The 27927-nt window shown below is 39.1% G+C and overlaps 1 protein-coding gene across 6 annotated transcripts in view; it reads right to left on the reverse strand.

Moving 5' to 3' along the window:
• Positions 1–27927, reverse strand: part of LOC126190950 (methyltransferase-like protein 25B) — a 104967-nt gene that overhangs the window by 18531 nt on the left and 58509 nt on the right. For all 6 annotated transcript variants that reach the window (XM_049931598.1, XM_049931597.1, XM_049931599.1 and 3 more), the window contains one exon: positions 14925–15034. In XM_049931598.1, the coding sequence (XP_049787555.1) occupies positions 14925–15034 (110 nt within the window). The remainder of the gene's footprint in view (positions 1–14924; positions 15035–27927) is intronic.

A 27927-nucleotide genomic window follows, 5' to 3' on the forward strand; every position in this document is an offset into this window, starting at 1 on the left:
TGGCCCAACCGCGCCCGGTACCCGCGAAGATGTCCCGACAGCAGGGACAGTGGGTGAAGCATGTAACACCTGGGGTGTACCTTGCGACGCACCAGACTCCCCACTGCCGCTGCGTCCGTACACAGCAGTCACACATCCTATCCATCCTAAGGAATCAATTTACTGAAGAGAGTTAATCAACCTTTAACTAGACTGCTAATTCACTAAAGGCGGCTGTTTATTCACTTAACTGTGGTTGCTAGCCACTTCTTGTAGAAAACAATGAAAATAGCACTACCTGTGTCTGGACTGTATTGAAAACAAACACTAGCACTACTGGCACTATGGTTGACTAAAGGGACTCTCTCTGACTGTATTCAAAACAAACACGAAATCTATGGAACACTATTAATAGCACCCGACAATTAAAGCTTACTAAAAGCAAATACACACGGAAGAAGAAGTGACAAGTAAGAAAAATACAGTTAATACTTAAATTAAGGTAGCTATTAATAGAATAACAATTACTTAATAAATAATGATAAAAAACAATTTCTTATTAAATAGGAACCTTGAGCTCACATAAATAATTTGAACAAATGATGTTCAAATATGCCACACGGTTCCCCTAGTGTTTCGCATGATAGAACAAACGACTTTACAAAAGATCAGATGGTTCTATTTGTGTTTTGCACGTTAGTACCATCTACTGCACATGTGCGCCATGTATATCCCATGTGAATTGTGTAATTGGTCTATGTAAACCAGCCTGTAGTTACAGATATGCACAATTGGGGCATTGGTGCATAAGTGTATGGTTTACGTGCATCGTGTAATAATGGCTTAATACTATCTGCTACAGTGTGAGCATCCACAGGTATGACTGGAGCATGTTGTTGCAGAATACTACATATGGAGGTATGGATATAATTAATTAGTGATCCACTGAGGTTGGGAATGGTACGGATTTCTTTGTATTGGTGTTCCAGGGTACCAATTGGTCTGCCACAGCAAGTGTTGCCTTTCTTGTTGCTTACTGATGTGCATGCTGAGAGCTTGCGTGTCCTGTATGTGTGTCAGAGGTGGCCGCGATACTGCCCTAGGTTGTAGTGGTGTGGCTAGTGGGGGCACTGGGTGCTGCGTCGTCACATACAGTGTAAACATGGGCTGCTGGAGGGGGCCACAGTTACTGAACGTAGTGAGGTGGCTGGCCGGCTTCTTGCACTGGCAATGGAGGAAATACTGTAGAATCTCGTACGTCGATCAGATGCACTGCCGTCTTGTTTGCGAGCTGCCTATTTTCATACAATGCACGATCTTCTTGAAAGCTGATGTTCTAGTATGACATTCTATATTTAATTTCTCTTTGTGTTATGTACTTAAGGGTTTTATGCATGGAGTTGTGAGTTGCTTGGCAGTGCACACATACTGGAACTGCTTATTTTGGACACATGATAATGTTATGTGTACCAGTGCATTGACTGCAGCGTTTAGTTATTACATAACTGTCCATAATGCAAACAGTTATGACACTGCAGCACTGGAAAACATAAGGCTCTACCCAGCAACAAACACTGCGTATTTTAACACAGCATGGTCTCTGCTGTGATTTGAATGTAACTGCACTTACTGGCTGGGACTCTTGTGTGCATCCTCTCACAGGTGATCCTCATATAAAATCCCATTACCGACACTACCAGTATGTCACACTCAGTTAATGCTCATGCGAATTATCCCTTGCGTTATGCGTCTGGGGTATGTAAGCTCCTGGATCGTTTGGAGAGATTATTTGCTGCTAATGAGGGTGTTTTCAATTGCAGTACTTAGTCTCAATTTTAACTCTATTCCTCCTGGGTGAAATGTTCAGTGTATGATTTGTTTGTTACTGCCTTGTTGTCTTAAGTTTTTTGCCAAAAGCCAACAGAGGTACTCCACCACTGTTTCTATCTATGCTCTCCGCAAATGCTACAAAAGGATCACTGCCCTGTAACTCATACAAGTTCACTGGTTGCTTATTTATAAGCTGAGTGCTGCTGCTGCTACTCACATGGTGTTTTGCTGCAGGCTGATTGCTGTTATGATGTGTAGGTGAAACTACCTGTTGGATATCCCTTGCAGGCTGTGTGACTGATATCTGGTGAAGTTTATTCACCTTGTTGAACAGCTGTTTGTCCTCCCCATGTTGCTGTTTCATAAGCTGATTGGTGATAGGCATCTCTTGGTTGTCAGGTAAGTTGATTTCACCAATGGATTCATCCATATGGTCTTTGCCAGTGTTCAGGAGCTGAAGAGCACTATTAAGAGCATTGGAAACACCATGTGGCACTATTGACAAATGATTGCAAATGTTCAGGGGCTACCACCCTTCACCATAATGGCCACTGTCCACCCAACACCCATGACAAGTTAACGATCGCTTTAGTGGATGCATGTGCAAAAACTGGGCCAACAAACTGTTAACTCTGTCACCAGGAAACCTAAATAATGTTTCAAAATAAGTTAAATCCTGCAGAGAAAATTCTGATTGTGACTTCTGTGGAACACTTGTTGCTAGGCAACCTCAATTTACTGTTCTTATAGCACTAAGCAAACTGAATAAAAATATGTTACTCTCTTGTGCTGAGATGGCAGAAATTGGACCACTTTTTTCTAACACATTTTCCTGCTGCCAACTTTGAAAATTTGCAAAGGTGTCAAGCAATAGTTACTCCAGAGCTGTTGCTGAAACTCTTGTTTCATTTACTATGCTGTGTTTCGAGTGTTCTTTGCAAACATATTTGTTAGAATTAATTTATCTCCTGTAGAACTGCATACTATTCCTGAGTATTGTTCATTTGTAAAGTCAGTTCAGTTCTGATTGCATTTATATTCAGGTGAACTGCAGTTTAAATGTGATAGGTGTTCATAAAAAGTGAGGTAGGCAGGATACATTCCCACATTTGGCAGCATGACGAAATTTACTGTGCATCTGTCACTATCCTCCCCATGTGGCCAATATGGCGCCACTGCATCTGTGAATATAAGAGAACCCAAAGAAAACATAAAAATGAACTCGAGTAACCACGGCTTTATTTGCGAATGTAAGATGTCTTTGTATTTTTTGTACGTGTGTGTGTGTGTTGGAGGGGGGCAGCAAAAATATGGAAGCACCGAAAACACAACACATTACCATGCCTAAGACAGTGTAGGAAACCTGTTGGCATTCAAAACAGCTTCCAGTTATCTCGGAATGGATCAATACAGGTACTATATAGTTTTCACAGGAATATTATACCACTCCTCCAGCAAAATAGAACAAGTTCAGGTAATGAAGACAGAATTCTAGTTCACCCTGTAATTCCCTGCTTCTGATGTTCCTTTGTGTATTTTGATGCTGACAAGGTTCATGAGTGCGACATTCAGTACTGCAGCGATTTTTGCAGCTGTTGTCCTCTTATTTTTGTCACAATCCTCTTCAATGGCCATCTGTCGTGATCATTCAACACTTTTAGTCATGTTGTGACTTAGAGGATTACGTTTTTCCACTTTCCCTGTATGCGGTATAAATCTACACAGGCACTGTTCTGGCCCTGACTAACACTTGCAACATATTGAGGTCACTGCACAGGTGTCATTTTAGGGGTAAAAATAAAATTTCGTGATTATTGTGAATGATGGTGTCCAAAAACATACCTTTTGATGTGTAATATCCTAATTTAAAAGGTTTTTGCTGATTGATAAACATTTGGCAAAATTTGTGTTTCATTATAAGATATATTGAAATTTCTGACAAAAGGGCATAATTTAACATAAACTCCATCAAAGTTTGCTCAAAGAGAGGTTTATTGACCTCAAAAATTTTTCTTTATATTCTTTCTCTATTCTTAAACACTGAAAACACATAAAAAACGTAAAAAGCTTCAACCAACAATATTCATCAACTCTTGTTTCGATTCATTCCTAGACATCATTCTTCTGCCTGCTTCCTGGCCTTTAATCTATCCTTCACATTTCTCATGAGTATACACTTTGCCAGAAGCCTCTGTTATGTGTTTCACATCTCTCTCTATGAACTGTCCATTTCATAGTCATTTTGGAACTCACATTGGCTCTTTAAAAAACTTTCTTATTTCTGATATTCTTAGTTTAGAAGTAAATGGAAGTTCATATACTTTTTCTGACTAGTCTATCAGTTCCAAAAGTGAAGACACAACTGGATTTCCTGCAATCGTTTTCCTAGGCAGAACAGGTAGGTCTCCATATGTGTCATGATCTTTATTCCTCAATTCAATTAACTTTTGTACCCACGCTTTCCTTTCTTTTTGGTCTTCCGAGTATAAAAGTATCTGAGGCACCATGTCAGTAAATGCAAACCATGACAAATGCTGGACTGTTCGCAAGACAATATCTGATATTGCCTTTTTCTGGGTTTTTAGGACCCTCAATTGATAAAGAATATGACGGGGTCCTTCCACTCAAGAGACTTTCGATTTGAATGTAAACCAGTTGTGACAGAAAATGCCAACACTGTGTTCCACAAGCAGTTGTAACACCTTCACTTTTAATGGCTTGTTTTGAAACCCATATGTGACAAATCTTACTTGCAGTCGCTAACCACCGGAGTGACTTTCTGGACCAATTTCTAATAATGTCACATCAGTTAGGACTGCACATTTCCTTATAGCTTGAGTTACCCTGTAACTAAAAGCTTGATCTGCAGAGAGAAATTGACAATAGTGTTACACAGTGGAATCAAAGGTTCTGGAAAGGTTATTGTCAGTTGAGGGATTGATTTCAAGTTCTGTTGCACTATCAAGCATGTTGCCAACCTTATCACTCCACTTGTTGTTAGACAAAAATTTCCCATCCAACTGTTTCATCAAGTGGCACAAGACAACTCATTAGTATGAATAGCACAAACCAACCAGATAAGATTACGATTCAGCTTTGTCTCAACTAACGTTAAAATTCGTTGAGTTACCACCAATAGTCTACAAACTTTTATCAATGTGTTTCTCTTTCTAAAAAAAATCCGCAGGTTGGTTAGCAATAACTTCAGCAGGTTTCCTTTCTGTTAAGTCTTTCTGGAAAAAGGTGGCAGAGATACCTTCCACCCGGCTCACTGCAAACAGTGCAATACTCTTCTTGTACAATACTAGGAAACTGATGACTTGAGTTATGAGTTTTTAACAGAACTTCAGTGGACTCTTGGCATCCATTTTGTCTTGCCTATCCTGCATCGAACACAGAATCCTTCAAGTGGCTTCGTAACTTTTTCTAGGGCTCTTTTTACTTTATTGTGATCAACCCTAAGTCTCCCATGGATGCCCATATGGTTATAATGGCCGACGTCAGCGGTCAGGCGACTGGCGTGGTGCTACAACATCAAATCCCCAGAGTAACCCAACCCTTATGGCTTTTCTCGTGGAAACTTACCGAATCCCAGAAAATGTGGTCAACCTTCGACCATAAGCTTTTGGCGATATACAAGGAGGTTCAGTACCTCCAAGATGACATCAAGAGCCGGCTGCTTACTATCTACACAGACCACTGCCCTCTGGCTGACGCTATTAGAAGACCACCAGCCAATACCTCCCCTCGATGATTCCACAATATACTATGGTTGTCCGCTATGTTTAGGGAGGAATATTCACAATATACTATGGTTGTCCGCTATGTATAAGGAGCAAACATGGTGGCTGACTACCTCTCACGACTTGCCACCACCTTGACTTCGACCAACCAGCACAGGCACAAGCAACTGACACCGACCTTCACAACCTGCTATCTGGACACCATCCAGCCTCAAGCTGTGCGCCATCACAGGCACAACCAAATTAGTTTGGTGCAACATATCCCATCGTAGGCATTGACCAGTCATTGCACAAAACTTCTGGAAGACAGTTTTCAACCTCCTCCACAACTTGCCTCACCCTGGAGTAAGCCCGACACAAACTCATAATGGAATGTTTTGTTTGGACTAACATTAAATGGGACTGCGCTGTATGGATGACAGCCTGCATCCAATGCCAACAGCCCAAGACAGGACATCACGCCCAATCACCCTTCGGGAAATTCCCCATACCGAAGGGCTGTTTCCTACATATCCACATAGACCTAGTGGGCCACTCCCAGATTCAAACGGATACAAGTACATCTTATTAGCCACAGACAGGACAATGCAATGGATGAAGGCCACACCCCTGACTGATATCTTGGTCGATACTGTTGCTTGAGCTTTTATGACCCTATGGATTGCACGCTTCAGCTGCAACAGCTTCAGCCCAACAAATGACTGGCAGTTCGTGTCGGCTCTGTTCTTGGAGCTCTGCCACCTCTGTGGGTGCCACTGGTTCCACACGATGGTCTAACATCCTCAATCCAACAGACTCATGGAACTGTGGCACCACACCCTCAAGACAGTGCTCGTATGCCACGACCAGGAGTGGACTGAGGCCCTCCCCTGGGTGCTGTTTGGCATATGAGCTGCCTACAAAGAAGATCTTGATGCCTCAGTGGCAGATGTGCTCAATGGGGAATCGATCACACTCCCAGCAGAGTTCGTGTCACAAACCACCAACCCCGTGGATGTCAACCTGCGGACCTAGTACAATGAGTCAGGGACCACACCCACCATGTCCGCATGCCACTGCCGTCCTACCACGCCAAACTGACCATCTCTGTGCAAAAAGATCTCCAATCACGTACACATGTCATGCTCAGGACTGACGCCACCAAACCCGCCCCCCACCCTGTGTCAGTGGCCTGTACAAGGTGTTGAAATGAGGGCGAAACACTTTTAATATCTTGCAAGCTGGAAAAACAACAACAGTGTAACTAAACCGCCTAAAGCAGGCGTGGACTTTAGCGGACACAACCAGTGTTTACCCTCCACTGGCCCCAGCTGAAGGCCTCCCAAGCCAATTTACAGTCAGCCTAGACCTGTGAGACATTTCCATAACACAGCAGAATTCACTACTCATGGTTATGGCCAAATTCGACAACAGCCGGGCTATAGCACGGTCTCGAGGTCATTAGGGTACTCCACACCCCTTCCGCCTATGATCGTCGATGGACCGACAGTCTCACAAACTCCAGACAACGCACCACCAGCCACCAACACCTCAACAGACATCGCCACCGCCCCATCACCACCACCGCTGACAGCATGGGCCAGCCGCCCTTTACAGTTGCCCAGGCACCTGGCAGATTACGATATATTGGCCCTTGCTATCGCCAGTGGGACAACACATCACAACATACACCAGTCAATGTGCTCCGCACTTGTGGGGGAGGGGCTCTGTGGGGACGTAGAACCCCCAATAATATCACTGCCCTACTGCAGCAAGAACAACTGTATCCTTGCCAGATGAGTTCTCTGTACTACATCCTCTATGCTACATGCATTGTGTATAGAGAACGAGTGATTATTTATCCTTGTAATTACCCTACCTGCTCTCCATTACCTACAAATCCAACCTTCTCTCTTTGATCTTTAATAAGCACTAGTTCTTTGATAGGGATCTTCATATCCTTAGAACAAGAGCAGGAGATGTGTACATCATGTTTACAGTCAGCGCCACGTGACCATGGACCCTGAAATTCAGAACATAGCTTAAACTCACACTTGCAATTGAGAATGTCAAAGTGTCAAAGAGTTTGTCTAAACTGCTATGAAAACCTCTTTCACTTCCATTTTCCTCTGCTAAGTGATATTTTTTGGCCTTTTCCCAGTTTTACTCTATCTTCTTCAGGACTGCAACTCTCGAATTTAAAATTGGCACCACAAAACAATTGTTTGCTATCCCCTATTCTCCAAGTACTTTTAGATAAATATCCTTTTCAAGAGCAGCTGCTGGGTAATTTTTGACATTCCTCCAATATTCTCTCTCAAGAGAACCCAAATCTTAGAACATCTTGCTGAGTTAGGAGTTCAGAAGGCAGCATTTATCAATCAGTTCCAATGAAGTTACCAATGTGAGTGGCAATTGCCAGTCTCATATTCCTTTTACTAGCCATGATTCCAGTTTTCAGATTTTGCAAGTGGAAGAAATTATCTGAGTCTGCAAAAAGGAAGACAAGAAAAAGTCACCTTTTATAAGACATTAATAAAAAGACACTGTCCTACACTTGAGTACTGCCAGTTTAAAAACTAAGTGGCATTAAAAAAGTTTACAGATTTTATGGTATATTCTTATCATTAGAGCAAGGGCAGAAATAATGATAAGAAGGCACTTCTTGAAAGAAGGCGGTTTGCTGTGTATTTTTAATGAAACGACAAAATATAATGAAACTGAAGTACCTATTTACCAAGCAAAACAATGTAATTGCCATTTCTTGTAAATATAATTGGGAATTGCTAACCAAAAGACAACTTTATGACCCCCTCATTTCCTGAAAAATGAAGTAAAACTATTTGACACACCCTACTGGAAGAAGAAGAAGAAGAAGAAGAAGAAGAAGAAGAAGTATGGGTTAAGGAGTGGACATGCTGGGAGCGACATACATGGTGGTAAAAGGATACAGTTCAGGACAAAAATATAGTTTCAAGGAAGGAGATGGGATGGAATAGAAGCAAAAAGAAATAGGAGGAGAGAGAGTCTGGTTTGCAGATGGGACGGAACGGGGTGAGAAAAGAAGATTGGAAAGAATTACAGTTCTTGTGACAGGTGATAAAGACTGATCCATCCTGTGGGCATTTTAGTTGCTGGCAGGCCACTTTGAAGTGATGTAAAATGCTAGTCAAAACCCAGTGGCCAACTGATGTTGAACACATTCAGTCTATAGAGACCCTATCCTTTGTTATATATATCCTATAATTGGTGCTGAAAGACGTATTTCGTACTGTACAGCATGGGCATGACAGGGCTGGCAACTCACATGTATAAAAATCGTTAGATAGACGGGATCATTTTGTGGTATGATTAAGAACCCCAGAAATATATTGTGGGTGTTAATTAGGAAGCCACATATTTATTTGGAATGGTAAAGAAGGATTTTGGATAGCTGTAAGTAATGTCAGGATATGACTTGTGGATGTCATACATCTTCTGTGGCTGGCAGTAAGATTCCAGTTCAGACTGGTATATCGTAACAAGGGGAACACTTTTATCATGTTTGGAGATGGGTCATGATAAAATTAAATTCAGGGATGGTAATGTATTTCCAGCATGTACCTGAGTTTCAGTCTTCTTTGTTTTATTGTGCCTTTGTCCTGGATCGGTGCTGGGTCAACATGATTATAAATGGGTTTGGCATGGTTGGTTAGTTTAACCGGTGGCTGGATGCTCTTGCTGTCGCGACTGGGTCATTCCACATCAAATCATGCAGGTCATGTCACCCCATCATCTCAGATCTTCATGAAACACTGCACATTTGCAACATTTATAACATAAGAATTTATGCACAATGTTTTTGCTCTCAGACTAACACTTTTTTTTATCGAGTTTTAAATGTAATGACAATCTGATAGTTGGGCTTTGCAATCTGATAATTGGGCTTTGCAAAATGGTACATATCTTCACAAATGCCCATGACTCAGGTGTTACTGAAGCTTTTGATTTGGAATTTTTTTCCTAAGTTAAGGAAAGCACATACTTAACAGACATGTAATTAATCAGTAAAGTTACAAAGAACAATACAAAAAAAATTATATGTGTCACTTCCCTTTTTTTGGAACAGTATAGATGTATTGAAAAATGCTGAAAACTGCATCACATTTCTCCAAACTGGTGGGAACATATAATTGGTCTTAAATAATTCCCTAGACAGTAAACACTGTAAGAAAATGAAATTATTAATGGGTTTTCTATGAATGAACACACAAATAAATCTGAAATCACAAGAGCCGACACCCACTGCTTTGTATCTTCATGAAACTTTTTCTACTTGTTATTTTCTGCTAGACAATAGTCACATACCTCATGTAGATTGAGGGGAAATAATGGACATTTCTTACACAAACGTAAATGCAGCAACTTAAGTTTGTCATTAGGATTGCATTATTTCAGACAAAAATAACAACAACAACAATAATAATAATAACAGAAAGTATCTTATTTCCAACACATTACTGTTGTATTTCCCCAGATATCACAGAAGGTATGCAGCTTTATTGGGAAAAAATTAGTAACTATTCTTGACTTAAGGGAATATAGAAAATCAACTTGAGCTGTTGTAGTCCAAACAATGATTTTTAAATATGTCAAACACTTTCTGGCAGCTGAGACATGATTTATTTTTATTGAAACTCCGATATTATTTTTTTAAAAAGGAAAAAGAACAAGTACCCTGTGTTTTGATAGATACTGGATGTTCATTTAACATATATCACATCATTGTTCGGAAGATCATTCAAATCAAGTTATGTAAACTGACAACCTATAGTAAGGCTGCCTCATGAAAGTACAGGGTCAAAAGTTATAAATTTAATTGAAACATTTTCATTACAAGGGTTAACTTTATTTATGGTATCAAATTAGCATTCTGTTAACTTCATATCTTTTTCATTAAAGTAATACATCCTGCCTAATGATGTTGATTTAGGTACACCAACAGTACATAAAGTGTTTTCCAAAGTCACAAAATAAAGCCAAAAGAATGATACTGCTGGTTCATCACAGACATTTCTGACGAAGGCAAAGTACCACATGTCATCAGATACAGCTGCTACAAACGAATTTTGTTGAGGACGAGTGCATGTCCATTGTGTGGCATTTTCATTTAATGAAAAAATCATGGAAGGCTTTTCAGAAGAATTTACTCTTCTCATCTCTAAAGAATCACAAGAAAGTGGTTTGTAATGGTGGAAATTCCTGGTACCAGATATTGTGCGAGTTGTCGAAAATCTATTCTCGAAGTTCTTGCATAGGAAATCTACATTGACTTTCTCTAAGAAGTGAAGAAAACATTTGTCAATAATAGCGTTGCAGAAATTGTGACCACCAGATGCATTTGTTATGTGTGCATCATCCACTAGTTGAAGACTAGCTCCTCTCAATATATGTTTTAAAGTTCCTCCCAAACCATCGCACACAGATTTACTGTGGCTAGTGGCGAAAAATTCTCAGCATCAATATAAAAATTGTTCTGTGATCACACAAATTTTTAAAGCTTTTTCTATTTTTATATATAGCACCATATCCATCAGGGAAATAATGCACTCTCTTCGCTTGTGGGTAATGCTCTGTCAGCCACTTAACCATTTCTTTCTGCACAGTATTTGCAAATCCTAAATCATGTCCCATATAATCACTTATAAAGCAATGGTTCACTATTACCAATTTACTTTCTTCATTTACCACATAAACACACACATGATGGATTGTACAGCTGTTTCTTATCCAGTGGTAACTCTGAACTTCGTACTGAATTATAAAACTATAGTTTTCAGCAGAGTCCATTAACAGAATTGCTTTTTCCAGGGTTAGATTTTCTTCAATATTTTCAATTATTTTGACTGACACTTCAGATATAAATGAGTGTAGTTTAAGTGCTTGTAATTTTGTTACCAACAAGTCTATGTACTCACCCACAGTTGCAGACTGTTTTACCAATTCTGCCCAACAATCTGTGTTTATCCACTGGCAATTTCATCATCAGTATCTTTGTAAGCTAATTTTTGTTTTAATAATTCTGGCAGTTTGTCATCACTGGGACAATTATCACAGTGATTAAGCATACAGTCATAGAATTCAGAGTCACACACAAGAAATTTTATAAGTTCGTTGTATGTTTCTTCAGTGTGTTCCGCACCCAAAAGCAGTTTTACGTTTTGGTGGATCGCTCCCCCCCCCCCCCCCCCCCCCTTTCCCCAACGTACACACACTCCGAATGTGTGCTGGCAGGACCAGCTAAAATACACCACTTCGGTCTTAGTGAACATTTAGATAGACCGATGTTAATGTTAGGATTCTCCCATTCAAAACAAGAGTGCAGTTCTCTTAAGTTTCAAAGAATGAGTCTTTTTAGCATATATACATTCTTCTGAATGCTAACTTTGTCTTTTGCTCCTGGTAACATTCGAGCATATTCATCATTTTGGTAGAAATTAGTGACAATCTATACCACTTCATCAGCAATAACTTTCCCCCTTTTTGGTTTAGGAATTGATAAAATACCCATTTCTGTCTTCAGTTTCCTTGCTTGTCGAACCACATACTCACTAACATTGAATTCTGACATTATGTTTTCTTTTGATCAAGATCGTGGAGCTAAAGTTAAAATTTGAATTTTTTTCAGGCATTCTAACACTAACCACTTTTTCTTTCACTAACAATATCATGGCATCAAAATCTTTAGCTTTCTTAACAATTTCATCATCAAATTTTTATTCTATGCGGTCAGAATCTTCAATACCGCAATCTAACGCCCGGCACACTTTTCTTTCTAAAACATGCTTCATTTTTTTCTACTTTCTTTTTGTTATATTAAGCCCTGCTGTGCTTTGGAATGGAGAGAAGTTTTAAGGGAGAACACCCCCAAATCATGTTAAGTTTTATTTGTATCCTCAATATTTTGATTTTGACGTTTCAGTAATGATTCATGAAATGTCACCTCTGGGTCATCTGCATCGCTTTCATTTCTATCACTAATGTCAGTTTCTGTTCACAAATCTTATGAAATGTAGAGCACAGTTTTTGGTCTGGTTTTACGTAGATTCTTTTAGCACTTAATGTTTTTGTTAAAGACAAGCAAACTGACCTCCAAGATTTTTTAACTATTTGTCTGCGTTTTTTGAAAGGATCACAACAAGTTCTTTGATGACTTTCTAAAACTTGTAAGTAATAGTATCTGTGATGTCCACGTATAGTAGCACTTTCTTGATGTTTTGGAAAGCTTATATTGGATCACAGCAATATCGAATCTTGTTGGTCCTGACTCAGCTCTTATGTTTTTTGTAAAGTTTTTACTAAAGTATAGGTTGTCAAATGACATAGTGCTTTTAGTAATTTTCCAACAATGCATGAATTCACATTTTCCATTGCAATTAACTGAGCACTAATTCACTTAAAACATACTTTAAGTGGAAGATAGGGCCACACCACAAACAGATGTGACCAATCTCACAGAAAGACAAAGAGCAACTGAGGTCAAATAGACAAACGGTTACATGCCAGTTATTCTAAACAATGAATTTTAGCAAATATTGCAGTGTTTTCATGCCGATACACGTTTTAAACAAGCTACTGCTGCCTAAGAACACTTTTTTATTGCTGTGAGCAGGTGATTGGCTGAATATATAAATCATATATATTACAGTCTATAAAAAAAAATTACTGAATTAATCAAATGTAAGGAAATCAATTTTCAGACTTGAAGTTAACTTTTCTGCCTGGAATGAGTTATACCTAAATATGCTAATTTGATACCCTTGCATCTGAGGCAGTGAGTGGATGAGCTTACTTAAAATGACTCTTTTTTTTCCAACACAGCAAAAAGTATTTTGATTTCAGATGTGTGTGTCAATTAGTAGAAGACCCTATAAAATTTATATTTTATTAGAAAGCTTACAATCTAGGGGATTATTTAAGACCAAAATCAGGTTCCCAGCAGGTTGGAGAAATGTGATATAAGAATTTTTCTACATTCATGCAATTTTTCTGAAATTGAAAGTTGACATACATTAATGCTTGTAAAAAATTTTCTTTGTAGCTTTGCTACTTCAAAACTGGATATCTGTTAACAATATGTTTTACTTAATTTATGAAAAAAATTCCAAATCAAAAGTTTCATAAACACCTGAGTGTGGGCATTTATGTAGACAAGTACCATTTGGCACTGAAATTCTTGCAGAACCCAGTTATCAGAATATCAATACATTTAAAATTCAATATAAAATAGAGTTGTGGTTTGAGCCCAAAAAGATTTTGCAGAAATTCCTAAGTTATAAGTATAAGCAAATGTGCAAAGTTTTGTGAAAATATGAGATTGAGAGTTACACATCTTTGAATTATTGCATGTTTCGTTGTGGAATGACCCAATCCTGTTACCCCCTGGGTCAGAATATCTGTACCCCAACTGTCTGTGTGTAGTGTTATTCATGTGAAAATGAGCAAACGTTTTCTCAATGTTAGGTACCAGTTCAGTATTCACCTAGTGGGATGAGGGAAACTCACTAAAAAGTATATTCAGGCTGACCAGCACACTGCCCTTTATTGTTAGTCTGTCAGGCGAATTCGATCTGAGGCCAGCGTACCACACTGTTGTGGAAATTGCACTTTTAGGCTGACCAGCACACTGCCCTTTATTGTTAGTCTGTCAGGCGAATTCGATCTGAGGCCAGCGTACCACACTGTTGTGGAAATTGCACTTTAACACACAGACTATCTGAGCAGGTACATAGTTGAGTTTCAGTGTGCAATTTAAACTAATTTTCCCTTGTTCTGTTCCTTCATTGTCTTTTTCTTTCTCTTACAAAGTCTATCCTCCTCCTTCATTTTTCTATTAGTACCTGTCTCCATTACTTCATACTACATTTTTGTCCCCTTTTACTTTACCCCTCATTACACCATCTTTCTGTTCAACCCTTCCTGCATTCTTCCAGTTTACACACTTTTGTTTTCTCTGAGTTGATTAGCTGTAAATCATTTCTATACTTTGGATTTTGAATCAAAGTTAGCAATCCATTGTTACTTCCCAATCTTTTCAGAACTTGTGTCCATTCTGATGTAAGGTTTGCCTGAATTCTTCCTTCTCTCCACTGGCTGCAGTGCTTTTGTTTTTATTTTGCCTATTTCTTACCCGTTTCTTCTTATAAAGATGCTGGTTGAAAGTTATCAATTAGATACAACATCTACTTTTTGATTCTTATGTCTATTCTCTTCAATACTGTTGCAGTTGTTTGTGTTTTAGTTATTAGCTTGTGTGTGGTCTCAACTGAAAGTACTATACAGAGAAAATTTTGGCAACTCCTGGGAACACAAATGCAATTTTCAGTGACTATCTTGTGCATTATCTGTACTTACTCTCGAAAATTCAGGCCACTGTAATGTTTGATGCTTTTGACAACAGTGTGCCGTAAATGAGGCCAATGCTTAACCAGTATCTTCTCAAGAAGAGCCCGAAAACAATGAATCTGAAACAGTAGTTACTTACTAAATATGTGAGTAACACAAGAAACTGAAGTTACATTAGAACATCAAATCTGAAACACACACTTGCTAATAGAAAACTGATGGACAATCTGCAATCTTCAATAGCAATTAAATATATGATACAAGCCTTATAACAGTACTAATGAATGATCACTTCTTTGTATACAGTAAGACCATGATAATTCGGCACTCGATAGTCTGGCAGACCTAATTGTCCAGCCTGCATCAGAAATTTTCCTTTATTTCTAGCTTGGTGTAGTTTGCTGTACAACCCAATGCCTCAAAGAAACATCCACACCCACTAATGAAAAGAGTGCATTTTCAGTGCAAGACACTGACAAAAATGTAGTTATCGAAGAAGAAACACCTACAACCCACATCTGTTGCACTGAGACTTCGGAAGCCTCACACACTTTTGTGACATTCATTGAGAGTAGTCAACAATAGAACACTTCTGAAGTTACAAAGGTGCACATATAAAAAACATTTTTTTTTTTTTTCAGAAATATCTCAATCCAAGAAACAAGTCAGCATTTCTGTAATGTTCCAGTTGGCTCTGAAGAATATCTCAGCTATACTATTAGTGGCATATACCAGTCAGACATATTCCATGACCACGAAAAAATCATATCTGTGCTATTCTTAAAGACAATGATTCCAATTAAACTGCACCATATTCTTGGCATAAATGTTTATTAATCAGCTTGTTGTTGATCTTTTGAAATTAGTGCTGCTGATTTTATTTTATAATGAGCGTAAAAAGGATTATTTATGTATATTGAACTTTTGAAAGCCTTTGAGCTTTAAACTGGTTTAATACAGCAGTGCAGAATTTGACTTTTAATTCATTTTTGTCTTTCCAGAAAAGTAATACACACTTTTAATTTTTTTGTAGTGTAACTTCTGCTGTTGTGTTTAATAAATAGCAGATACTTGTTTTGAACCTTAAAACTATATGTTTTACTTATATCCCTTATTTTAAACAAGGTTTTTAAAAATGATCGTGATAATCTGGTATATCTGATAATCTGATAATCAGGGACCCACTGGGAGACTCCCTAGAACTGATTGCAGAAAAATTTGATGGTGCTCTACTGGACCTGTTCAGGCATACACTGACAACCACGTATTTCCTGTATGGGAACCAATATTACTGGCAAACTGAAGGTGTAGCTATGGATAGCCCATTGTCTCCTGTGGTTGCCAACTTGTTCATGGAGAGATTTGAGGAGAGGGCATTGGAGACAGCCACATTTAAACTTAACTTGTGCCACCCGAATATCAAGTTCACCATAGAACAGGAGAAGAATGGCCAGCTGCCATTTCTGGATGTACTAGTAAAAAGGAAAGCAGATGGATCAATTAGCCACAGTGTGTATCGAAAACCCACACACACTGATTTATATCTGTCACCACCCGGCACAGAAGAACGGTGTTCTTAAGACTGGTCCACAGAGCATGTGCCTTGTCAGACCAAGAAAGTCTACCGACAGAAATAGAGCATCTCAAAACAGTGTTCTGCAAAAATGGATATAACCAAAACAAATTGAGATGGCACTCCAACCAGCCACTACACCACAAGCTCCAGAAGCAGAGCAAGATGAAGCAAAGAAGGTGGCGTATTTGCCCTATGCTGGCTCTATTTCTGCCAGAATCAGTAGGATCCTCCATAAACACAATATCAAGTGTGTTTTCTGTCCATCCAGCAAGATCGGGGGGGCTGGTGGGAAATGTCAATGACGATCTGGGTTTGCAGAAACCAGGGATTTATAATATACCTTGCCAATGTGGCATGTCCTACATTGGCCAGACGACAAGAACAGTAGATATCTGGTGCAAGGAACATCAGAGGCACACCCGATTAATACAGGCAACAAAATCAGCCATTGCTGAACACTGCCTAGAACTAGGTTATGCCACGAATTATGAAGAAACTGAGTTTCTAGCACAGACGCCCAGATTTTGGGACAGTGTAATAAGGGAGTCAATAGAGATAAAAGTGACCGATAATCTCATGAACCGTGACACGGGGTACCAGCTAAGTACAGCCTGGGATCCTGCTCTGGAATTGCTGAAGAAGCAATGGGGACGGCTGCAGCACTCCGCAAATAGAAGAACTGAAGGCGTAGACATGGAGAACGATCTCCATAGAGAGTTCCAGGTGCACCAGGCCGAATATGGAACACCCAGGGTCGGGACTGATGGGCGTGGACTGCAGAGGGAGCATCTAGAACCACAGCGGACTGAAAATGGAATGGCAATGCTCCAACAGATCACAGTGAGTGGGAAAGGACCACAAGGGGAATGCCTGGTCCCACAGATGGGATTCCAGGCCGAAGATGGAAGGAGTGTGTCTGGTGGGCGTGGACCGCAAAGAGAACACCCAGGACTGCAGCGGACGGAAAAGGGAATGGCAATGCTCCAAAAGACCGCATTGAGCGGGCGCGGACCACAGAGAGAGCGTCTGGTGGAGGGGGAAGGCCACAGGCATAAATACTGGGCTAGGTCCATTCGAGTAGTAGTCTCAGGTCACACCTGATAAAAGTAACGAGTTACACTACCGAAATATTGTGCAAGTACGATGCTGATATCAGGCAGAACACGACGCTGATATCCGGCAGAACACCCGACAACCCAAGATGTCATTAGATCGCCGGGAAAGCCTGAAGTATTACACTATATGACTCCTTATTTATTATACTGTAACAATGTCATCAGAGAATCAGAACTAGGCATGCTATGACTGATTTTGGATGGCCAGAAAGGAGTCTTTAAATGGCCCAGGAAGAAGTTGGTTAGGTAAATGCCATTCAAGTGCTCTCAATAGTGTCACAGCTTTGTTTGCAGAGGGTACATTTAAAGAAGACAGTTACTGTAGACGTTATTACCGAGACTATAATGAAAGAACTAGTGGGTTCGGAATCTGCTAAACTACGCCACAGACACAAAGGATTCCCAGTGGGAATATGAGTTCCACATGGTATAAACACAGAAAATGCAGAGAGCAAGTGGAAAAAGATAAAGAGATGTTTGTCTCTTTAATGTGTGAGGGTAGGTTGCAGGCAATAGACTGAAGTGAGGTTCTTTTAGAGGGGGCAAAGTAACTAGTCACAAAGGAATGTCCTGGGTAGCTTGATTTACAGGTCTTGAGAAGCACGTAGAAAAATGGAAGCCCAGAAAGTTGAAGGAATGAGGAACAATCCAGGAAAAAACTTTGTGAGGCTAGGGATCTGACAAGGGATTGGAAGTTATATTGCTGGACTTCTAGTATGGGTCACTATAAAAGGGGTTTGTAAGAGGATTTGCTCAAAAGCTGGCAGGATCCTTCTGTGAGGTAATTGTTGAAATTCAGAATGACAGTGATGACAGCTTTTTATGCAATGAAGAGAGGTGCAGGTGGCAGTTCTTTCAGTGTTAATGAAGTATGACTGGAAAGGGATCACTGAAGAAGAGGTTTGTAAGAGGATTTGTTCAAAAGATGGCAGAATCCCTCTGTGAGGTAATCACTGAAGTTTACGACAGTGATGGCATCTTTTCCTGCAATGAAGAGAGGTATAGGTGCTAGTTCTTTCAGTGTTTGGTTGGAAAGACACCAGAATCAACATCAACACTTCCTTAAAAAAAAAAAAAAAAAAAAAAAAGCCTGTTATAATGTTTGCTTCCAAATGACATTGTTCAGAGCTGCATTTGTAGAAGAGAAATTGTCCAGGATTTACATCTTCTTCTCAGATTTATCCTTTATTCCATCCTTTTGGTGTCACTGGGCACATGAATGGTCCTTCAGGCCTCAATACCTTATATTATTGAGACTTTTAATCTCCTATTATAGAAATTGGCATTCTGATTTTGTGCCATGGCTGTGGTTCCACCATTACATCATCTTATAACAGGTGCAACATAAGTCTGAGACTACAGATTTTTATGGATAACTTGTCTGCCCCCCCATGAACCATGGACCTTGCCGCTGGTGGGGAGGCTTGCGTGCCTCAGCGATACAGATGGCCGTACCGTAGGTGCAACCACAACGGAGGGGTATCTGTTGAGAGGCCAGACAAACGTGTGGTTCCTGAAGAGGGGCAGCAGCCTTTTCAGTAGTTGCAGGGGCAACAGTCTGGATGATTGACTGATCTGGCCTTGTAACATTAACCAAAACGGCCTTGCTGTGCTGGTACTGCGAACGGCTGAAAGCAAGGGGAAACTACAGCCGTAATTTTTCCCGAGGACATGCAGCTCTACTGTATGATTAAATGATGATGGCGTCCTCTTGGGTAAAATATTCCGGAGGTAAAATAGTCCCCCATTCGGATCTCCGGGCGGGGACTACTCAGGAGGACGTCGTTATCAGGAGAAAGAAAACTGGCGTTCTACGGATCGGAGCGTGGAATGTCAGATCCCTTAATCGGGCAGGTAGGTTAGAAAATTTAAAAAGGGAAATGGATAGGTTAAAGTTAGATATAGTGGGAATTAGTGAAGTTCGGTGGCAGGAGGAACAAGACTTTTGGTCAGGTGATTACAGGGTTATAAATACAAAATCAAATAGGGGTAATGCAGGAGTAGGTTTAATAATGAATAAAAAAATAGGAGTACGGGTAAGCTACTACAAACAGCATAGTGAACGCATTATTGTGGCCAAGATAGACACAAAGCCCATGCCTACTACAGTAGTGCAAGTTTATATGCCAACTAGCTCTGCAGATGATGAAGAAATAGATGAAATGTATGACGAGATAAAAGAAATTATTCAGGTAGTGAAAGGAGACGAAAATTTAATAGTCATGGGTGACTGGAATTCGTCAGTAGGAAAAGGGAGAGAAGGAAACATAGTAGGTGAATATGGATTGGGGGGAAGGAATGAAAGAGGAAGCCGCCTTGTAGAATTTTGCACAGAGCATAACTTAATCATAGCCAACACTTGGTTCAAGAATCATAAAAGAAGGTTGTATACGTGGAAGAATCCTGGAGATACTAGTAGGTATCAGATAGATTATATAATGGTAAGACAGAGATTTAGGAACCAGGTTTTAAATTGTAAGACATTTCCTGGGGCAGATGTGGATTCTGACCACAATCTATTGGTTATGAACTGCAGATTGAAACTGAAGAAACTGCAAAAAGGTGGGAATTTAAGGAGATGGGACCTGGATAAACTGAAAGAACCAGAGGTTGTAGAGAGTTTCAGGGAGAGCATAAGGGAACAATTGACAGGAATGGGGGAAAGAAATACAGTAGAAGAAGAATGGGTAGCTCTGAGAGATGAAGTAGTGAAGGCAGCAGAGGATAAAGTAGGTAAAAAGACGAGGGCTAATAGAAATCCTTGGGTAACAGAAGAAATATTGAATTTAATTGATGAAAGGAGAAAATACAAAAATGCAGTAAATGAAGCAGGCAAAAAGGAATACAAACGTCTCAAAAATGATATCGACAGGAAGTGCAAAATGGCTAAGCAGGGATGGCTAGAGGACAAATGTAAGGATGTAGAGGCTTGTCTCACTAGGGGTAAGATAGATACTGCCTACAGGAAAATTAAAGAGACCTTTGGAGAGAAGAGAACCACTTGTATGAATATCAAGAGCTCAGATGGCAACCCAGTTCTAAGCAAAGAAGGGAAGGCAGAAAGGTGGAAGGAGTATATAGAGGGTTTATACAAGGGCGATGTACTTGAGGACAATATTATGGAAATGGAAGAGGATGTAGATGAAGATGAAATGGGAGATACGATACTGCGTGAAGAGTTTGACAGAGCACTGAAAGACCTGAGTCGAAACAAGGCCCCGGGAGTAGACAACATTCCATTTGAACTACTGATGGCCTCGGGAGAGCCAGTCATGACAAAACTCTACCATCTGGTGAGCACGATGTATGAGACAGGCGAAATACCCTCAGACTTCAAGAAGAATATAATAATTCCAATCCCAAAGAAAGCAGGTGTTGACAGATGTGAAAATTACCGAACTATCAGTTTAATAAGTCACAGCTGCAAAATACTAACGCGAATTCTTTACAGACGAATGGAAAAACTGGTAGAAGCCGACCTCGGGGAAGATCAGTTTGGATTCCGTAGAAATGTTGGAACACGTGAGGCAATACTGACCTTACGACTTATCTTGGAAGAAAGATTAAGAAAAGGCAAACCTACGTTTCTAGCATTTGTAGACTTAGAGAAAGCTTTTGACAATGTTAACTGGAATACTCTCTTTCAAATTCTGAAGGTGGCAGGGGTAAAATACAGGGAGCGAAAGGCTATTTACAGTTTGTACAGAAACCAGATGGCAGTTATAAGAGTCGAGGGGCATGAAAGGGAAGCAGTGGTTGGGAAAGGAGTAAGACAGGGTTGTAGCCTCTCCCCAATGTTATTCAATCTGTATATTGAGCAAGCAGTAAGGGAAACAAAAGAAAAATTCGGAGTAGGTATTAAAATTCATGGAGAAGAAGTAAAAACTTTGAGGTTCGCCGATGACATTGTAATTCTGTCAGAGACAGCAAAGGACTTGGAAGAGCAGTTGAACGGAATGGACAGTGTCTTGAAAGGAGGATATAAGATGAACATCAACAAAAGCAAAACGAGGATAATGGAATGTAGTCAGATTAAGTCGGGTGATGCTGAGGGTATTAGATTAGGGAATGAGACACTTAAAGTAGTAAAGGAGTTTTGCTATTTAGGAAGTAAAATAACCGATGATGGTCGAAGTAGAGAGGATATAAAATGTAGACTGGCAATGGGAAGGAAAGCGTTTCTCAAGAAGAGGAATTTGTTAACATCCAGTATAGATTTAAGTGTCAGGAAGTCGTTTCTGAAAGTATTTGTATGGAGTGTAGCCATGTATGGAAGTGAAACATGGACGATAACTAGTTTGGACAAGAAGAGAATAGAAGCTTTCGAAATGTGGTGCTACAGAAGAATGCTGAAGATAAGGTGGGTAGATCACGTAACTAATGAGGAGGTATTGAATAGGATTGGGGAGAAGAGAAGTTTGTGGCACAACTTGACTAGAAGAAGGGATCGGTTGGTAGGACATGTTTTGAGGCATCAAGGGATCACAAATTTAGCATTGGAGGGCAGTGTGGAGGGTAAAAATCGTAGAGGGAGACCAAGAGATGAATACACTAAGCAGATTCAGAAGGATGTAGGTTGCAGTAGATACTGGGAGATGAAGAAGCTTGCACAGGATAGAGTAGCATGGAGAGCTGCATCAAACCAGTCTCAGGACTGAAGACCACAACAACAACAACAACTTGTCTGCACAATTTTTGAATTACTCTTCAACCATTTCCATTACAACTGATACATGGTGAACTGCACATGTCATGTTGCATCATTCTGATTACATTGTATCACAGTTATTGTTCTAATGCAGACAACACAGACTATCAAATTACATCAGTACAGGGAATCGAATACAAGTAAAAGGCTGTATTTTAATGCATAACTGATTAATTAATTTAGCCACATTAAATCAATAATTACCTTATAAATATACCTCACAGGGAGATTTCAATGTCAGAAAAAGCCTTTCTGCACAAATGAAAATGGATGACATGGATAAGTACATATTTTTAAAATTTTATTTTTTAGGGGAAAAGTAGATATTTTTAATTTTAAATGTTATTCATATTGTCGTCTTCTTGCAAACCCAGTTCAATCAAACAACTCTGAGTAATATTCCCAAATTAAAAGAACAGGCATTCCGCAAGGGATTCCTTTTAAACTTATATGCAATTATGTTATAAACTGGTATTCAGCAAAGAACAGTGACAGTCAAAGTGTATTTTGACTTATGATTGAACACACAGATTCTCAAATAGAACTGCTACAGGACAGCTGTGATAGTTGTTATTGAGCTCTTGTATAAACAAGATGTGTGTCTAATATTGCTGTCCAATGATGCTACAGCAGTGAACATGAGAACATTCATCCTCAGACAATGCCACCAAGTAAAAGATATGTATCTTTATTTATCTAAATGTGGACTTCACTGCACTTGGGGCATATTTCAACATAAAAATGCCATGGAAATGGTTAAGAATACTCAATCAGAAAAGTTTTATTCTGAGCTACTACTGTTAATGAAAAATGATTTAAGCTAATTTTTGCATATGAAAATCATTTTAAAGAGCAAAACCAATTTAATTGCCAAAATAAATTTGTCACCGTGTTTGAATGTAATTATTTTCTGTTTTCTTGTGCCCACAGTCCAACAATATTTAGAAAGGCAACACTTTCTGCCTGGACTGCTATTAAATGTATTATTCACTAGCATGATTTCGGTCTGTTAAGCCAGACTCAACTGACATGTAACAACATTAGTGCTTAAAGATCAGTTAAACTTTATGAACACATTCTGTTACCAAACATATTTGGTGAAAATAAAATTACTATTACCTTTTTTTCACAAAATTATCTCTTCTTTCTTCCCTATGAAATGCACAATGCATGTCATCCTTTTAAGAGGGCATTGTCCTCATGTCAACCACGTTTGCATATTTCATAAGTCGAGACCAGGTTATATGCATTTGTATATTCAGCTCCTTTTCACCAGTTATTGCATATTTCAACCAAAAACTAGTGATGATGCCTATTTTCACTCTATGTTTACAATATTGTAAAAAATTAAATGGGCGCTCTCTAGTTCGATCTAGTTTTGATGTCTCACAGATTGACCACGACCTGGAATGCGTGCAATTGCTAACCAAGAGGCCACTGCAAAATTGTTCTAACTAAAAACTACTGACGATCCCTAGCTCGATCTAGTCTTGATGTCTCAAAGATTGACAGCGACCTAGAACTGCGTGCAATTGCTAACTGAGAGGCCACTGCCTAGTGAAAACATTACAGAAGAGGAACAAGAACAGGCAGACATAGTCAATACTCCTCCGCCCACGCTCCCAGTTCATCCCCTCCACTGTCATAGCGTACACGTCGGCAACAATTAAATTAAACTACGCAAGCTTTTACTCACATCTCCATTGTTTCAGTTTAGCTTTCTGTTTACTTGTACACAGTTTGAATGTGTTTATGACGTGTAGTGTGTAACATGTTGTGCGCCATGCTGCTCGAAAAAAGAAACATCGTTTCGTGGAGAGCTGACAATCCTGGAACATTTACATAAGACAGAATTGTTTTATATTGTTGAGTTTGCAAGAAAAATGTTTCGTACAAAAAAAGGTTTCAAATAGACCAACATGTCGAGACAAGTCTTCATATCGCAGGGATGCAGAAGAAAGGTCCACGGCAACAACTTCTGAAAACAGCAAGTTGCAGTAGCAGGGATTTGTCCAACGGTAACCAAAAAAGTCAGTTTAACATGGATATATGTGAAGCATTCATTGCAAGCAATATTCGTCTTCACAAACTTACAAACCCTATCTTCAAAGGCTTCCTGCAAATATTGCTTAAATGAAAATATACCAGGTGGATCAACAATGCGTAAAAATTAAATACCAACAATTTACGTAAATGTTCTAGAAGAAATATGCAATGAACTCGAGGACAGCATTATCTGTATTTCAGTTGACACTTGTGGCTGTTACATTGCAACTTTAATTGTTGGTGCTTTAAAAGAAGAGCCTTCTTCTTCCTATTTAGCGGTCTGCAAAGAACTTGAAAAAGTAAATCATTCTACGATCACCAGATTTGCGAATGAGGGTACTAGAAAAATATTTCCAGAATATTCTGCAGATGAAAGGGTGTTTGTGTTTATTTCAGATGCTGCTCCCAATATGATCAAAACAGGAAAAGCCCTCCAAGTATTTTATCCCAATTTGATGCATGTGATGTGCTTCGCTCATAGAGTACATCATATTGCTGAAGAAGTGAATGTAAACAAACTAATTTCATCCACAAAGAAAGTGTTTCAAAATGTTCCTGCTCACGTCAAAAGACCTACAAAGAAAAACTACTAAATATGCCTTTACCTCCCGAACCAGTGGTAACTCGTTGGAGTACATGGGTCAAAGCTGTGTTGTTATACAATGAACATTTCTAAGCCGTTAGAAGGGTAGTAAACGACTTTGATAGTGCAGAGGCTTTGGCAATTTGCCAGTTCAAGGAAGCTTTTAATCACTCAGGTATTAAAAAAAGACGTTGCTGTGATTAGCACTCATTTTTACCATATACTGGCAAGTATTAGAAATCTTGAAACTCAAGATTTGGTGTTGAATGTATCTATTCTGTTAAGAATAAAACTATTCTAGTGAGATCCTCATTGACAAAAGTATTCGCAAGAAAACTTAAAGAACAGATTGAAAACATTTTAAACAATAACCCCGGCTTTGAACCCTTGGGCCAAATTGATAGTTTTATTAATGGGGTGGGTGAACTTTTACCAGAAACAATAAGTGCCAACATAGCACCCAAATTCATATACTGCCCATTTACTTCAGTTGATGTTGAACAGTCTTTTTCTGCTTACAAAAATGTTTCGAATGATCAAAGACACAGCCTTACTACCGAACATTTGGAACGGTACTTGGTCGTTTATATTTACAATAGTAGAAAAATGTAAAATAACTTGTAAAAATGCTTTGCTCCAATAGTATTAATTAAAAGTTAATGCTGATCAAAAAAATTCATGATTGTATGTTGTTTTTTAAATAAAATATTATAGACTTTTTGAACATGCCTTTCTGTGTGCAATATACCTCGAAGTTGGTCCTGTACATACTGACTGTTTCACTACGACTCACTCGCCTCACATCTGCTAGTTACTGACAACAGCAGCAAACAAGGAACTATTCTTGAAATACGGTATGCGTCCCCATTTTGCAACTTCTGAGAAAATAATCCCAGAAAGGCCCCCTTCCTAACCTCTACCAGAAAGTATTCAGAAAATTATACCAGCATTCTAAATGTACTGATTTTTCACATGGCCAGTGTTCTTCCTCATACCTGATATGCACAGCTTCGACCTTGAGATATAATGCATGCAGTAACTATCATGTTTTTTAATTATTTGATCTTGGATATTACGACACTTTTCATGCATTTTTAAGCATTTTTCATGCATATTTTAAGGTTTTTATTATGTACATAATCCAGTCTCTAATCATAAGTACATGACATTTTTACAGTTGAGAACAAAATGTATTCTTAAAGATGAACTGGTGTTTAACAAATACTGTCATAGCTGTTGCCTGAGGATGGCATTTCTTAATTTTTGAATCATCTGTCCTCTGAATGCTTTGACGCTGCCTGCCATGACTTCTTCTCCTGTCCCCCTTTTCATCTCAGAATGGCATTTCACCCAATGTCCTCAATTATTTGTTGAATATATTTCAATTTCTGTCTTCCCCCAACAGTTTTTACCCTCTACAGCAACCTCTTGTATCACAGATGTTATTCCATGATCTTTTAACACATCCATTCCTTTCTTCTTTTCAGTGTTTACCACAGTGTGGATAACCTCCTCACTTGACATCTTATCAGCCCACCTATCCTCAACATCCTTCTATAGCACCACAACCAAATGTCTCGATTCTCTTCTTTTCCAGATTTTCCGCAGTCCATGATTCACTCCAATATTTGATACTAGTAGCCTTGTTTTGCTCTGGAATGCCATCTTTGGCTGTGCCAGTCTGCGTTTTACATTCTCCTTGCTTCTTCCATAATACGTTACTTTGTTTCTGAGATAACACAACACATCCACTTCGTCTACTCCATGGTCCTCAGTTTTAATAAGTTTCTCACTAATCTCATTTCTGCTACTTATTACTTTCACCTTTCTTTGGTTTAGTCTCAATATACATTCTGCTTGTGGTAAGTGTTCATAACATTCAGTGTGACCTGGAAATAATCTCCTTGCTTTCACTGAGAATGGCAGTGCCATCAGTGAAACTGATCACTGACATTCCTTCACCCTGAATTTTAACCCTACTCTTGACCCTATCTTTTACCTGTGTTATTGATTCTTTGATTGTACTGGTAAAAGACTGCATCTTTGTCTCAAGCACTTTTTAATTGGAACACTTCATTGTTGGTCTTACATTATTACTGTTCCTTCTTGGTTCTTATACATAAATGTGTATTGCCTGCCTTTCCCAATAGCTTCCATCTACTTTTCTGAGAACTTTGAACATATTTCGCCATTTTCCAATGGCATATGCTTTTCCTATTTTGACAAATCATATGAACACAGGAAATGTATTTGTAGTTGTGAAATCAAACCACCTTCAGCTTTATATTACGACGACGACAATGAAAATTTATGCTGGACCAATATTTGACCCAGATTTCCTACAGCTATCCATGCATGAATTAATGCCAGATCCAAACTTACATATATCATTTTTCCTATGATGCATTCGTACATTACATATATTCCCATCCAGGAAGTGCATATTTATCGAGAGTTGGTGAATAAATACGAAATTGCAGTGCCTCTGTTATTAAGAAGTACGATGTAATGTTCCTTTGACATGCATGCACTGCAATTTTGTAAATCCTACAAAGGTGTCTTGATTTTCCATAAGTCTTTCTTCCATTATCAACTGCAACATCAGATCTGCTTCTCTGTTGCCTTTATCTTTCCTGAAGCCGAACAGAATGATGTATAACAGAACCTCAATTGCTCTCTTCAGAAGAGCATGGATGATATTCTCCACAATACTTATGGTATGTCTCCAGTCTCATAAATTCTGCAAATTAACTTGAATAGTTGCTTGTTCTCCATTCCCAACTGATTTTACAAAGTGCAAAGAAATGTTAGCCATCCCTTCTGCCTCGTTTGATCACAAGTCTTCCAAAGCTCTGTCAAACTCTGATTGAAATACTTGATTCCATATTTCTTCCAAATCAATTTTCTTTTCTTCTTCTTTTGCATCGGGTGGCAGTTCCTCTCCGTCATAGGGGTCTTCATTATACTCTTTCCACCTATATGAC

This window comes from Schistocerca cancellata, chromosome 6 (assembly GCF_023864275.1).
Source record: "Schistocerca cancellata isolate TAMUIC-IGC-003103 chromosome 6, iqSchCanc2.1, whole genome shotgun sequence".
In the NCBI taxonomy this organism is placed as follows: Eukaryota; Metazoa; Arthropoda; class Insecta; order Orthoptera; family Acrididae; genus Schistocerca; species Schistocerca cancellata.